Source organism: Calidris pugnax, unplaced genomic scaffold, assembly GCF_001431845.1.
Source record: "Calidris pugnax isolate Ruff unplaced genomic scaffold, ASM143184v1 scaffold24, whole genome shotgun sequence".
Taxonomy (NCBI): Eukaryota; Metazoa; Chordata; class Aves; order Charadriiformes; family Scolopacidae; genus Calidris; species Calidris pugnax.
Genome location: NW_015090922.1, coordinates 6,920,572 through 6,936,263, shown reverse-complemented (window position 1 = coordinate 6,936,263; position 15,692 = coordinate 6,920,572). Strand labels below are relative to the sequence as shown.

The following is a 15,692-nucleotide window of genomic DNA, read 5'->3' as shown; positions in this document are numbered from 1 at the left end:
TTTACTCCTGTTCCACCTCCTCACTATGAGTTAGTGGCTTCAACACTGCTAGCGTAAATAAAGCTGCCTCCTTGCTCCCCTCGGCCCTTGCAAGCAGCAGGAGAGGAGGGGACCAGACACCCTGTGTCTTTCTGTGCTTATCTCATCCAGACTTCAGCACAACACACCTTTGCTGGGCTCTAAGACATGAAGCATTGCAATGTCATCTTGTCTGAGTTAAATAAGGGAGAATTTCAAGCTAATAAATAACTAACTGGTTAGCACAAGCACTGCAATGGGCTCTCATTTGCTCAATATCAGGTCCATCTGTGTCTTTGGTTTGCAAGGCAGAGTGGGACTTGTAGTGGAGACACCAGAAGGTGTAGGCGTGATGCTGGGTCTTCCAGAAGCTGGAGGAGAAGCACTTGTGACTGGTCACTGGGACAGCTGGGTGCTGGGATGTGCTCGAGCATCAGCGTTGGCAGGCTGGTCTGGTCAAACAATTGATGCTGGCACTTGAACTCTGAAGCCTGAGAATGTCTTGGTTTGTTTCAAACTCTGCAGGGCTGCGCTGCGCTCTTATGTTTGGGCTTTTTTCCTTCAGGGCTCTGAGGAGGAGGGTCTTCCCAGGTCCCCTGCCCCTGGAGATCTCTGCAGCTCTGGGTCCCTGTTGGTGGTGCTGCAGGGAGGGGACACAGGGGACACACTTGTCTCCTCACCTGCTGCTAGTGCATGAACTAGCACAGTCGCTGCCTGTCAGCTTGGCAAAGCCACCAGGTTTTTTTCCCCCCCAGCTATAATGCTGTTGAAGATGGTTTAGATGCAGGTGGGCTGAGGTCCTTGCAGCATGTCCCCTCGCCTCCTGTTCAGCTGGCTGCGAATTGTAGCAGTGGTGGGAAAATTGCTGGTGACAAGTAACCTGAGCTAAGCTGGCCATGGGGAGCCAGCTGCTGTCCAATGGGTGCTATCAGCTGTTAACACCTATTTCCAGAAATATTTGAAGACCAGAGCCACCGTGCTGACACATGGAAAGATCCTGCTCCAGTTAGTTATTAATAATACAAAAAGAAAAAAAAAAAAACAAGGCAAGACAGAACATTTTTTCTAAAAGTTGCTCCTGGCAAATAACAAGGTGGAGGGCTTCAAGTGCCTCTTCTGGCTGGGAACTGCTCTGTGCTCTGCAGTGGGGGCACCTGTGTAGGGAACGATCTGTACTGAGGGGAAGGTGCTGAAACTTCTTCGATATTAGAATTCACCAGGTAGGGAGAAAAAATCCTCAAAATCCATCAAACAAACCATAGAAGGGCATTGGTTGAGTCATTGTGTGAGTGTGCAGATTTAAAGAAAACCTATCCAGATTCTTTCTGCTCCAGAGTTTTAAAACCAAGGTGTCAACTCAGCTAACACCTTAATAATTCTCTCCTTTTTTCTTTCGAACTGACTAAGGATACTGCTCCTCGTTTGTTCCACTGCCCAGGAAGGTCCAGGTGGTGGCCACAGCACAGGTTTTGTGCCCCAAGTCTTGCTTGTATTTGAGTCTGGGATCTGAATGTCTCCCAGGTATCCAAGCTAGGTTATGCGTGAGCCCGGGTGGTGAAGGCGGTGGGACTACAGGAGACACAGCAACCTGCGGCTCAGAGGATGATGTGCTTGTGTTGACTTGCAGATCTGTAGGAGCTGCATGCTGGCATGGGAAATCTGGCCCTCTCTACAGGCTGCTAGCAGTGTTGGTGTGCTCAACAAAGCCTATGTGTTAATAGAGCCCTACTGGTTTACCCCGATAGCCTGTCACCCCCAAAGCCTGTTGCGTGCTTTGGGCCTGATCCTTCCCTCACTGCTTTGACCCAGACCTGTCTCTTTCAAGATCAGCCTTCTGGCATATGAGAGCAGAATTCATCAGTTGCTTAATACACGCAGCCCTGGCTGGCAGGCATTTGTGTCTCTGTGGGGTGGAATAAATGGCAGTTGAAGGGCCATTGTGAGGCTACAGAAGCTGAGAGTCAGGGTGGGCAGCTTGTGGGAATCCCTGATGGATGCTGGTGGAGCTCTAGGTATCACCCTTGTATATTTCCTGGCTGTGGAGGAAGAGAAGGGATATTGGGGTAAGAGGTGGCCAGCCAGAACATTAGTGTCCCTCTTGTGTGATCTCCAAGGAGATCAGCATCCCTCAGTGCTGTTTTTCTGTTGCTTTGAGTTACACGAGGACCCGGGATCAGGAGGCCACTGAGCTTTCGTTACAGCTGCTTTTGCTCTCCTGCTCTGCGCTGCTTCTGTATTGTGGCACGTAATTTACTCCCTGACTCTCCATCCTGCAGTTACGTTCCCGGCTCAAAAGTGTGATTACAGCTGTGGCATTGCTGTGTCATTGCCTTTTGTTTGCCACAATACAGCTCTCCTTGGGCAGAGCAGAAAGGAAAAGAAATAATAATGATGCATGGACAGAGGGGAAGATCTGATGTGCCTTTCCAGCCCGTTTGCTGTGTATTTCATCTCGGGTGGGGACTCTCATTAACTAGTCACTCAGCAGAAGCAACATGTACCTAAAGGTTAATTTCCGCAGCAGTTGTTGCTGGGTTATTTGATGGTGGGTAATTTCCATCCTCAAAAGATTCTTTTACTCCTACCCAGTATTTAATGAGATTAAATTGCAACTTCTCAGAGACCTCGTGGCAGAAGTGTGTATGGGTGGCAGGTGGCCACCAAAGCTTTGTGTGGACTTAATAGAAAGGCACTCAGGGAGCAGAGAGAAAACCCTTTCATAATGAGGGGGAAAAATAGTGGCGATGTTTGAAAGCTTCATAGGTGTTAATAAAAGATACTGCTTTTTCAGTTACACGGAATGATAAATACAATGGGCTTCTGCAAGAATCTGTCTGTAGGACACAAATTATTGTAACATGACTTTGATGCACGCAGGATGCTCCTTTTAAGGCCTGGAGCAAGGTGACCTTTTAAATGAGATGACTGTGGGCTGAGTTTTCCAGTTGATATAACGGTGCTGGGCCCCATCCTGACCTTGCAGTGTATTTATAATCTTTAATTCTGCCAATGGTGTGGGGTTTTTCTTGTAGGAGCTAGTCCTAAGGCAACAGTGACCCAGCAAGACCAAGGAAGGCAGTAGAGCTATTTCTGTTCCGTGTCAGCATAGTTGGTATCGGGGTGGGCTTTGACAGTGGCTGCAGGGTGCTCGTGTTTGGTGTCGGTGGGGCAGTGGGTGGGCAGAGGTGGGCACACGTGGCCTTGGCTGGGTGAGGGGCTGTGTGCGCGGTGGGGAGGTCTGTGTTCTGCTCCCCAGGCTTGTCCAGACTTACCATCGTGCAGATACTGGCGTGCAGCAGGAGCTGAGCCCGTGGTGGTGTCTGTTCCTATACCTTCTAACACATTTTCTCCAGACTGCTAAAGCTGATGACATCTAGCACTGAATGCAATTAGATATGTTTGACGTTGAACCGAAGAGCTTCCCTGTGGCTGTTCTTAAAGATTTTTGCCAATGTGATTTTCTTGCCTTTTTTTTTTTTTTTTTTTTTTTTTGTGGTTGTTTTTTCAGCCCCGGTCCCGGGATGCTTTCGGTGGCTACTGGCCGCCCCTCCGGGTTGCCCGGCACCGCGGGGGTCGCCGCCTTCTCACCCCCTCTCTGGGGTATCCCGATGCTCACACCGAGGAGGTTTGGGTTTGGTTTTTTTTGGTGTTTTTGTTTTTTTTTTTAACCCTGTCCGAAAAGGTTATTTGGGATCTTTCATTCAGCTGTTCGAAGGACACTTTTTCCCTGGTGGAGAGGACAGGGATGGGGTGGAAGGGGACTCTCCCTCAGCAGTATTTATAGATGATATTTTCCTCTTCTCTGATTTTTTATTTTGTTTTTTTTGTTTTTTTTTTTTTTTTTTTTTTGTATGGAGGTTTGATTCATTGCTCTTGACATCAGTTTCTGGGCAGTTGACAAATGTCTTACTAGTGGGTTTCACCTGGAAGGTAAAAGTGTGACGATGTGAAATTGAACAAGTGTCAGGTGGGTGAAAGATCCCTGTGAGAAAATGCTTTAGAGATGGATGAGAGCTGGTGATGCTTTTCCTGCATCTCTGTAGAGAGAAGAGGTGAAACGTGGGGTGCGTGCAGGGGGTCAGCGTCCTGGGGAGTTGCACTGGTGATGAGGTGAGGTGTCAGGCTGGGCAAAACTGAGTCCCAGTTGTGTTTTATGGTATTGGTAGAAGTACAAAGGCTTTTTGTGCTCTCAGTTTCCCAGCAGCTGTCGGGCAGTCGTGTGAGGCAGACAGGGGAGGAAGGCTGGATGCGTAACATCTCATGGGAATCTGGGCTGTGCAGTGGCTCTTGTATCACTGCTGTTAAGGACCTCCTTTTTGGGCAGGGGTTGGGGTGAGGAGGGGATGCTGGAGATCCCCAGAGCAGAACCCTGGTCTGTGCTGGTTCCCTCAGCTCCAGAGGGGACTGAGCCCACTCCTCTGTTCTTCAGCCTGCCCTGGTGCTGCACTGGCAGTGCTCCCCCTCGGGCCAGTGGCATTGCTGGGACTGACTGCCTTCAGCACGTCTGCGTCCGGGGATGGCTCTTGGGATTACAGCAGGTGCCTCTGGATGGAGTTACCCCAGGCTGGAGTGTCTCGCTGCAGCCTTTTCTGGTCATCCCTCCTGCATTCCCTGGGCATGGGGGGTGGTCTCAGCTGCAGAGGGGAAGGACACCTGCTGTCCCCAGGGCCGGGTGTCAGCACCTGGAGCCAGGGTGGGTTTCAGCTGTCCGGGGATTAGCAGCAGGGAGCTGCCTGCAACGTAGGTGCTGACGCAGACCCGCTTGCGTGAGGGAATCTCAGTCTCCCTGGCAGGGGCTGGCAGCCTCCCCAGGAGGTGACCCGGGACCCAGGCGTAGTTCCCCTCTGAGATCACCTACTACGCCGTGACGGAGCTTGGCCCTGGCCTCTGCACGTGGTGTGTTTGAAATGGCCAGCCACTGATTCAGGGGACACGGTTTGCTTTTTGAAAGCATTTGTTCTTCACCGTGTCTCTCTGCTTAACTAATTAATTATCCGCCTGGGAGCTTTGCTTTGTCACAGCAATGCATTATAATGGTAACACGCAAAAACACTCTTGTAGGAGGAGTGGCTGTGCCAAGGGCCAGTTTACAGATGGAAAGGCAGACTGTCACCCTGGACTGGTATGAATTCAGCTTATTTTATACTGGTTGAAGATGTGGGAAAATGGGGAGCAGTAACCCGAGTCGTACCAAGCTCCAACATGGGTATTTGATATTAGTATCGAATGGGGGAGGTCCCACAGATCTGGGGAGCGTGGGTTCTCTTCTGGTGTGCTGACCCAAACACTGTTGTGGTATTTTCCTTCCCCCCGAGAATGGTTAAGAGTCAGGCCCTTCCCTGTCTGAACCATTTTATCTTATTCTCCCAGCAGTGAGATGGGCTTTGGCAGCATTGACTGTTTCTGGGGCACAGCGAGAATTAATTTGTGTCTGCAAGAAAGCGCTTGTACCGGCAGTTAAAAAAACCTCCTAAAGATGTCTTACAGGTGTAATTGTGCATGCTCCCTTCCCAGTGCTGTTGTTGCCTTGACGCAGTGCACACCAGATACTTAACGAACGGGCAGCCCTCCGTGGAACGATTCCCCATCAGCTTTAAAACCCACTTCTCAGGGAACTATTTTCATCATGTGGTGCTCGGGATTTACTGCAACGGCCGGTATGGCTCGCTGGGCATGAGCAGACGATCAGATCTGATGGACAAACCTCTAACTTACCGAACTCTGAGCGACCTCATCTTTGAATTTGAAGACTCCTATAAAAAGTACTTACATTCAGTCAAAAAAGTAAAAATTGGACTATACGTCCCGCATGAGCCGCACAGTTTTCAGCCCATCGAGTGGAAACAGCTGGTCCTCAACGTATCCAAAATGATGCGCACAGAAGTCAGGAAGGAGCTGGAGAAGTTTGCCCGGGATATGAGGATGAAGGTAGGTCTGCACACCTGGGCAGTGGACTTGGAGGCGGGTGTGCCTGGTCCCAAACTACAGAGGTTGGTCTTGCTCCATGCCAGCAGGCTGACCCCAGCCTGAGGTTAAGGTGGTATCAGGTGCTTACATCTGTCTTGGTGGGTTTCCCTCAGGGTTTGGTGTGAGTTCGAGCCCTTGTAGCTATTTTTTAGTTCAAGGATCTCCCATTCGGCCTGGAAAACACTTGAACTCGTACTTGTGCCTGGTCATCAAGGAGCTATTACCCAGTTTACTTTTCTCTCTGGAAGAAGGTGGCTGGGAAGAACCAGTGTGCCTGGGGCTGATGGGGAGGGTGGCCTGGTTACAGGTAGGGATCCCTGCTCTTTACACTTGAGCTGCAAGGGGTGCCATGGGACACCTGTGTCAGTGCTTGCTTCTCCTTGGATGGCATGCTGGTGGGCTTACCCTGCCCCACCTGATGCCCACCAACCTCAGCTAAATCACAAAATTGGTTACATGGGAAAGGTGAGGGAAGCAAATCCCTGACAGGCTGTCGCTGCCTCACTGGCTGGTTGGACTGAAGAACCTGGAGGGAAATGACGGGGAGACAGGGCAGGCTGCCCAAAAGCTGGAGGGTTTGGCTGCCCTTGTGGATGAGGGGTGTCCCTGACCGTGCCTCTAGGGCTGGCGTGGGTGAGGAGCTGGTTGTGGTCACGGTGGAAGGGGATTTGGTGCCTTTCCAGCCTGTTGCTGGCAGCAGGAGCAGAGCAGGTGTGTTGCTAAGTATGGGGCTGGCTCTTGTGGAGAGGCATGCAGCATCGCGTCCAAGTTATTCTGGGTTCCCCTGCCCTGCTGAGGAATGGCTCCTACGTAGCAGCCACGTGCCTCTTTCACTGGGGCACCTGCCCTCTCGCCCTGACCTTGAGACAAGTGTCGCCAGTGGCGTTGTAGCCCCCATGTCCTGCTGCCACCTCTCCTGCCTTGCCAAGGAGTTTTGAGGGCCAACTTGTACCATACTGTCACCTTAAGCTCATGTGCTTGATTGCAGATGTAATGAAGCTTCTCCCCCCCACCCCCCGCCATCTTCTCTATTCATGCACTTTTAATACCATCTAGAGAGCAAACAGGCTGCAGTTGAAGAAGTCTGTATGTGTAGCTGACTTACTGAACTTAGTACTTGCTTTTAATAGAGGGACCAGCTTTATGTGTGAGCTGAGCTGTGACATTGGGTCCAGTCCTTGTAAGTGCCTCAAGGCCAGGACCACAGCCCTGAACCCTTGAAGGCTGAAGGCCCTGCATCTGACGCTTCCCTGTAGTTAATTCAGAATGGGAGCCACTTGATTCAGAGGGCTCCTGTTGTGAGGGGGCTGACTTTGGAAGATGAGGTCTTTAAAATAGCCTGGAGTGTGAGTGTCATGCTGATGGACTTCAGAGGGATGCGGGCAAGTGTATGTATGGACAGGAGACTTACTGAAAAGTCCCACTGTTGCAGAGTTCAACGGCCAGGCTGAGAGGCAGTCGCCTCTGTTTGCAGAGAGGAAGGCTGGAGAGAGTGATTTGGCTGTGTGAGTTTCCTTCAGCTGAGGCTGAAAGCTGTTTTTCTTATCTCTTGCTGTTGCTAACTCTGAAGAAACCTCTGGATAAGACTCTCTTTTTCAGTATTTAGCTGGAACTGAATTGGTGACACTAACTAACTTTTGCAGGGGGCCCCTGAAGAGTTATCACGTGGTAACAGCTTTGGGTTCCTCTCAACCTGGGCAGGGTTTGAATAAGGCCCAAGGGACTGAAGGCTCTTTGTGTGCCGTCCCTGCTACTCTATGAGGCCCTTTATTTTTATTTTTTTATTTTCAGTGAATCATTGCCTTTATTGAATGCCTTTTCCTTCCCTCCCCCATCTCTTGCAGATTCTGAAACCCTCAAGTGCCCATTCTCCGATGAAAGAGAGATCACGGGGTAAGTCGTTGTCCCCTCGGCGAAGGCAAGCCAGCCCTCAGAGACGGGCCTGCAGAAGAGACAAATCGTGAGTATTCCTGCTGCTGGTGGGTCAGAAGTTGAGGGTGATGACGTGTTATTTTGCTGTACAAAACTTATATGCATGCACTGGCATGTATAAGAAAACTGCACCAGGTATCTCGGTTGCCTGAGAGGCTCCAGAAGCTTCTGGTACTGGTGATGTCCTGGCATAGCTGTGCTTGCTGCTGCCCAATGGCCCCTCCATGTGCTGTCCTTGGAGGCACCTATGGTCTTTGCTTGGTTAAATTCCACTTTCACAGTCATCCAACACCCTCTTCTTTTTTCAGTCTTTATACAGTCCACTTTCTGGAGAAGTGAACCTAACCTGGCATGCAGGGGACTTGTGCAGGAGGGCAAGTAGTTTGATCACATTTAAGGGTGTTCAGACACAGGTATTAAACAACAGGGGAGCATAGCTGGTAGTGGTGGTGGGGTGCCCTGCTGCCATGGTCACTCAGAAATTGGATTCTCTGTCATGAGTCTTTTACAGAGCTGTTCAGATGGAGTGGTTTTCGCTGAGGACCGTCCAACTTACAGGGGTGGTGACAAAATAAAACTTCTCTCTTCTTGCCAAAGCAGAAACATCACTTGCATTGTATTCTTTGATTTTAATCGGCTTAAAAAAGCCCGGAGCACTTTCCTTGTGCGTCGTAGCTAATAGTTTTTCTTTATCTGTGTGGGGAAGGATGTAGTAACTGCGTGTAACACCTCTACATGGATAAAACTGAGCTTCCACGTCACAGACCTTTTACAGCCACTGGCAATTCAGACTCCCATACCTTGGGTGTGGAAGAGTCGAGCTTTAGCTTTACTGCTTCATGCCAGGAAGCTGACAACTGTGAAACCCATAACCCAGATTAGTCACATATTTATGATCATCGCTTTTAAAATAGGCTCTCAGACTACTGTCTCAGCACTTATTTATTTATTTTAAAGCAGCTAACAAAGACATTAGACTAACCTTCTAAAGATAACTTCAAGATACTTTAGCAGCAGATGATTTCACAGCACGCTTTTATTTTTACATGTGAATTCGCACTCAGTCCACAATGCTGTGCTTTGGCCTTCGTCACCGAGAGCTCCTTGTTTAGTGCATGGATAATTATAGTTGTAATGGGCTCGGCTACTCCAGGCTTCTTCAACTCCTAGATTTGCTCTGAGGGATGGTTTCATTTTTGGATTTCTGACGGTGCTTCTGCAGTTGCTGGGGTGGGTCATGTGCATCTGGAGAGACGGGTGAGTCTTGCTGGGCTTGGAGGCTGGCCAGTTGGGCTAGTTTCCCCGAGAGAGCTGCTCATGTGGCTGCTCTGCTGTGGTGGTTCCTCCTGGGCAGCCTAGCTCTTCCAGGACAGAAAGACAAGTGAAGTACTGCTGGCCTTGCTGTGGCTTCAGCACTTGTTACCTGCTTGGTGGTTCTGCTGTATTGCTCTGTGTCTAGAGCACATTATATGTTATTCTAAAATAAACCCTGGGTCACCATGATACAAGATCCAGGACCCAGCTGTAGCATGATGGAGGGAGCGAGAGACTGAGAGCAAACTCCACACACAAGGTCTTAATTTTTGCTTTGGTGGAAGGTGTTGAAATGTCTCAGAGCAGGTGAGAGCTCTTGCAGCATGTGCTATGTGGCTGCGTGACAGCACTGTGGGCCCTGCGCAGCCCCCTTGCAAGCCTGGCTGGTATTCTTGGAAGGAGAAGGGGAGTGAAGGAGCTTTCGGCAGGTCCAGGACCCTTGAGCAGACCCAAGAGGCTGCTCACTGTTAGAAAAGTGATGCTGGGGAGAACAACTGGGTTCCTGATGTTAAAATGATGGTGCTTTGCAGTGGTGCTGGTGGCTTGAAGGCTGACTGTGCCTTTTGCCCCAGCAGGAGTGATGCTGCAGAGGAGTGCGCTGCTGTAGGGAGATACCTTTTGTTTCCAAAATCGAGATCTGCTGGTTTCTGCAACGGCAGGTCTCCAAGATCTGAGGGGGGAATGGCATCCCTTCATCAGGGATGAGCTGCGTGACGCAGACCAGTGTGTACAGTGGTTGATGTGGGGTGAGAAATTCCAGAGGGGAAACTGGGAATTTTCTTCTGCATGTTGATGGGTCTCTGAGAACCTAGTTGCAGTGAGAGGCCTTTGTGTTACACACAGGAGAGGAAAAACTAGGCTTTAGGCTGAAATCTTAGCTAAAGAATGGCTGTGCTTATCAACACTGTGTTTTGTTTCTTTGTGGATCTCTTACATGCTGTAATTACAGCTTTCTCAAGCTCGTAGGGGAGGGGGAGAGCAGTGTTTTGCTCTAGTGTGAGCTGGCAGGGGCTGAATAACACATTCGCTGGAGAGGCTTCACCTGCTGATGACAAGCTGTTATTACAGCCTGGTTTTTGTCAACAATAAAATTATCCAGGCCTGCTGGGAGAAATCTCCCGGTGAAAAATACATGAACTGGAATGGTGAGCTGAAATGTCTTTGGATTGTTTCTGAAGGACAAAGGCTGAAGCGGTGCTTAAGGACAGAAGTAGATTTTATAGCCTCAACCCTTTAACTTCTCATCCTGGTTCCTTACTAGTTTATTAGGTAAATTAGTGGTTGGTTGTGGCCTCTAGCAAGCCCACAATAGTGTTTTTAGCCTGGAAATACAGCTACAAGGCAGATGGTGTGTTGCAGGACATGGTGGCAATGCGATAAGCAGTACGTGCCTGTCTAGGGGATGGGTGTGTATTCAAATGGCAGCTCATTAACTGAGCTATATAATGTGCTCTTAGTGGCAGCTGATGGGTGGCCAACAGATAGGATGAATAAAGAGGATGTAGGGTGGTGTGAATCTGTCTGGTAAGTCTGAAGCTTTACTGTGTCCACTTGTCCATCCTCTGAAGTCCCAAAGCAGGAGGGTGCAGTAAATCAGAAGCGACTGTGCTGGAACAGGCAACACAGTCCTTTACCCTTAACAAAAGTGCTTGGAGCTGGAGGGGTTTGGGAGAGTTGATATGAGTTTGGAATGGAGCATCGTGTGGCAGCCTGAAGCAATCTCTGCTCCTAAATGTCAGCTCACCAGATCTATTTCCTTTTAATTTCATGTCGAGGCTTAACACATGCATGCTCTGTGAGTGTCATAGCAACACTGGCCTTGGGTGCTTCTGGCCTGATTGAGCTGTGGAAAGGAAAATGGTTTTAGTCTGTTATATTAGGACATGCAGGGGGGCAGGATGATATCAGGATTAGACTATATTAAATGTGTAAGATCAGGCAGATCCAATGCAGACAACTGATGGACACCGTGTACCCAGGAGCTACACACAGCTTATTCACCTCCTCATCATCACGGCATTTTGGGGAGGAGGTGCGATCTGATGGGCCAGTACAGCAGAGGTCCCTCACCTCAGAGGGGATGTTTGACGTCAGGTCATTTGCCAGCCAAGGTGAATAAGGGCTGTGGTGCCTCTGCTCCAACAAATCCTTTTCCTAAAACCCTGAAGAGAAACCTTATGGAGGACAGTCTGTTTGTGGCCACAAGCTGGAGAACAGTCATGGAGTGGAAATGGGCATGTTGCTGTGAGAGTGCAGTGACTCCCCACCTCTCTTGGATAATCAGAGAAGGTCGAACCATCCAGGTGTGCTTTAATCAAAAGCATATTCTGACTTTAATTAAAGGGAAGGAGATAAAAGGTGGGAAGGGAAAAGGATCCCTAAATTTGAGGGAATAAGGAAGGACACTCTGGGAATTTCATACAGTGCATCTCTTGCTGGACTCCTGTGCAAGCTCTGGGGGATGGAGCTTGTTTTCTGGCCAGTCAAATCCCATCTGCTCTGAAGGAATAAAGTGGAAAAAATCCAAACTGCTATACATAGAGTTCTTCAGGTGTGATCCCTTCCTGCAAGTGAGAGAGACCAGTGAAGACACCTTCCCTTCTGTGAAGTACTTAAAAACAGAGAAACACGAGGCAGAGCGCAGGGCAGTACTGCAAAGAGGATGATGAGGTTATTAATAGAGGTGCTTGGATAAGTGGCAGAAAAACAGGTTGCATTCAGTGTGTGACTGGGCAGAAGAGCATTAGTTGTCCCTAGTGATGTCCCCAGCTCTCAAACGCTGTGCAAATTCTCAGCAGAGATCTGGTGTTAGCAGCTCTGCTCTTAAAACATCAAAATTCACTTACTGTATCAAAGAATTCAAAACAGCCGTGTTTTTGCAGGGACACAGAGGTGCTGTAGGGTCTAGGAGAAGAAACGTGTATTTTAAACAATGTCTTTCTTCAGAAAAGCAAACATACGGTTTAGTGTGAAATGCGCTAGGAGCCTGGAATAAGCTCTCAGATGAGACACTTTCACAGACTATACATCAGTAGGATTGTTGTGGTTTGACAGCTTTGTTGCAGCAGCTTTTCCATTGCTTGCTAAATAGAGAGACTGATCCCTCCCATCTCAAGGTTTGATTTGGTTGAGCTGTTGCTATACTTCAATGACCCAACAGCATACCTGTGTGTGTAATTACTCAATCAAACGGCTGTATCACAATGTAAGACCCCTGGAGGCTGACAAAGTTCAGCTTGTGTTTTCTGTTTGGTGGGCTCTAGTCCTTGGCACACACCTGGCCAAGAAAAGGCAGGTTTGGGGAGACAACTCACTGTGGCCACGTGACAGGCTTTGCCTGTTTGCTTCTCAGCAGTTTCCACTTTACTCTAAAAGCCGGAGTCCTGCTCTGGGGTAGATCACGGGTGGGAACGTGTCCAGTCTTAGCTTCTCATTTAGGCCCTCTCTCACGTCAGAGGGGCTCAGATCACAGACCCCAGCGTGGGACGAGGTGTTCTTTGCTGGTTCTTCGCTTGGCTGCAGAGACAACCCACCCGAGTAGCTTGGTCACGTTAGTTCACGTGAAAAATTGAGCGGGGTTGTGTTTATGATGAGGAAATCAGACCAACTGAGTCCTGTTTGGAAGCAAAGCGTTCCCGATGTGACCACTGCTCTCTCGGCTCCTGCACGGCCGTGTGGGATTGCTGGTGAGCAGCGCCCTCTCCCCTCCTCTGCTCGCAGGCCTGCCGTGGTGGACAAGAAAGGAGACCTGGCTACGCTCAACGAGGTAGGCTACCAGCTCCGCATCTAACCAAGCATCTAACCAAGCCATACGCCGGACAGAGGGCTTCCCTGGTGCTTCCCGCTGCACTTTACCTGCACTCCGTTGGAAGGAAAAAGGAATGGGACTATTTATTAACTTGTGGACTCCTACAGTAGAAATTTTAGCTAGAAAATAGAAGAGGGCAACTCTTTTTTGGTGGCAGTATTTATTTTATTTGAATTCATAGAGGAGGCATCAGCAAAGAGAACCTAAAATTATGTTTACCAGGATATAAGATTTTTTTTTTTCTTCCCTTCATCATGTAGCAGGTGACTCCAGTGGTGTGAGAGTTTCTTCAAATACGATTTCCTTCTACAATTATTAATTGAATTTGGGCATTGTGCTGGATAGCAGTATTGGGCTAACTAAGAAATCACATTCTTAGTGTTAAGATGTGCTGGGGTGCAGTGCAATTTAAAAAGCAAAACACATTCAGTATTAATATATAATTCAGCAATAAAAACAAGCAGTGCAGAAATGGCGTGAGTTCTTAAAGTATTGACATTACCTCACTAAACTTAATAGATATGCAAAACTCAGTATTATTGTTTTGTAGCTGATTTGTACTGATTCCCAGCATTTCTGGTAGTATTAAAACAGCACTGGATGTTTTACTGCCACCTGTATTATTATTTTGTGCATGTTACTGAAAGATGTTAAGTAATAGTAATATGCAAGTGTATTCTTAAACACTGACATCTTATTAGGCAGGATGTGAGGTTTTGGGTTTTTTTTAATGATGATAATTGATGAATAACGAATTTTTAAACTTTCATAATTTTTTTTTATACTTTGTCACAAGCTTTTAGTCTTTCTGGACTACACTGCTGAAGCACAAACTGTAGAGATTGCTGTTTTGTAGAGACAAGTGTTCACCTACAAGTCAGTTTGTTTCTCGTGTGTGTTCCTGGAATAGTGGCAAAAGTGTCAGCCTCGTTACCCTGAGTCGATGTGCTTTTCTTCCAACATTTGTGTGTGACTCTGAACCTTGTCTTTGAAAGGCTGAGCAGTCTCAGATGGTGATGCCTTGACATCTTATATTAAGATCAGACCTCGCAGGCTGAAGTTAACCTTCCGCCATGCTGCTGTAGGGAGTTTTTCCTATATGTGTTGTAGTAACAACAGCTTAGTCAGACCTGCATAAGGAAGCTTGTATTGGAACCATTTCAGCAATAACTTAAATCGTGTCTGTATGTCTGAAATAGCTGAAAGTCAAGCTTTTCTGCTTCCTCCCTACTCAGTCCTTTTCTTCCAAGACTTTAGCTAAGGACCCGTGATGGACGGCAGTGTTCTCCAATGACGCGGTAAGACTGTCATTGGGGTCCACCCTTTGCATTAGTGAAGTTCTCCAGAAGCATTCAAGTGCTGCATTCCTGAAAATATTTCATTAGGTGCCTAAATAGAAACTGGATTACTGTACAACTCCAGCCTCTACCCTTTGTGCTGTGCTTATAGATGATACTGCCATGGGCCTTGTGTACCTTCCCTCCTGGACAGTTGCTTTTTTGGGATCTCAATGAAGACTGGACATTGTAGGATCGTGACAATAATGCTTACTCAAACTGAATGATTTAAGCTCCTAGAAGGCTTACACCAGTCAGGAAATGAATGAATACAGGAGAAGTTAAGGAATCTCACTTACCTGGGACAGGAAGACAACACCGAGACCCAGCGACCTTCCACAAACAGTGAAAGACTTTCTCCTAGTTAGATTTCAGAAGGTGTAGAAAGAAGACTCTTCAACTGTATTATACTTCTTTATACCAGTTTACCATATCAATTACAGGGAGGCCTTTCCCATCCCTCTTTCTGTACACTTTTTCACTCCTCTGTTGACAATAGGAATTTTTTTGGTTCAGGAGGGAAATTGAAGAGGGAAAATACTCTTTTTGGTAGAAATTCTGCAGAATTTGTTTTAAACTTTGTGCTGCTCAATGTCTTGTGACCTAAATAACTTTTTTCCATGTATTTCTTAGATTTCTCATGGGTAAAATGATGTGAGAAACTTAACTTTGCTCAGCTGTATCGTATAGCACAAGGTTATCTGATCTGTTGCAAGTCTTTTTTCTATGAAACCATGGTTTACTTCTGCTGGAGTAATGGTGATTGGTATATAGTTTTTACCATTGCCTGGCACACTTTGAGTTATTACCTCTAACTTATACTGAAACTTTTTAATGCTGTAGAGGTGCGTGACAAATTGCTTTTGGTTCTTGTTTTGAAGTTCCGCTGAAGTATTCTCTTGAAACTTGCTTATGATGGCATTTGTCTTAAGTGTGGTTCTAGTGACTGTTCTTCTAACTTACTGCAAAGTGGTCAAATAGTGTAGAAAACATGCATGACTTTTTTTTTAATCCCTTGTATGTTTATGCACAGCATGAAACTTCAATAAAATATCATTGTAGTCTTTTTTTAATGACTTAGGGTTAGTTTTAGAAGTGCAAAAAGTACATTTTAAAAACCTAAATATCTGCCTTACTGCAAAGCTGTCATCTTCCTTTGGAAGTCCAGCCTTGCAGCCTCTGCCCTGATTCCACTCTAGGTAACTGAAGAAATTCCATTGCGGAAGTATTTAGATACAAGTGTCCACAGAGCCCCTTTGTAGTAAAAGATTATTTACAGCTCATTATTAAGTGTTACGCAGATGAACTCACTCCCC

At 47.5% G+C, this 15,692-nt stretch overlaps 1 protein-coding gene across 1 annotated transcript in view; it reads left to right on the top strand.

Annotated features, from left to right (window-relative positions):
- The window catches only part of VASH2 (vasohibin 2), a 35,683-nt gene extending 20,231 nt beyond the window's left edge, over positions 1–15,452 (top strand). The window contains exons 5-7 of the mRNA XM_014950695.1: positions 5,565–5,946; positions 7,830–7,945; positions 12,952–15,452. Coding sequence (XP_014806181.1) covers positions 5,565–5,946; positions 7,830–7,945; positions 12,952–13,021 — 568 coding nt within the window. The 3' untranslated portion in view covers positions 13,022–15,452. The remainder of the gene's footprint in view (positions 1–5,564; positions 5,947–7,829; positions 7,946–12,951) is intronic.
- The last annotated feature ends 240 nt before the right edge of the window (positions 15,453–15,692 follow it).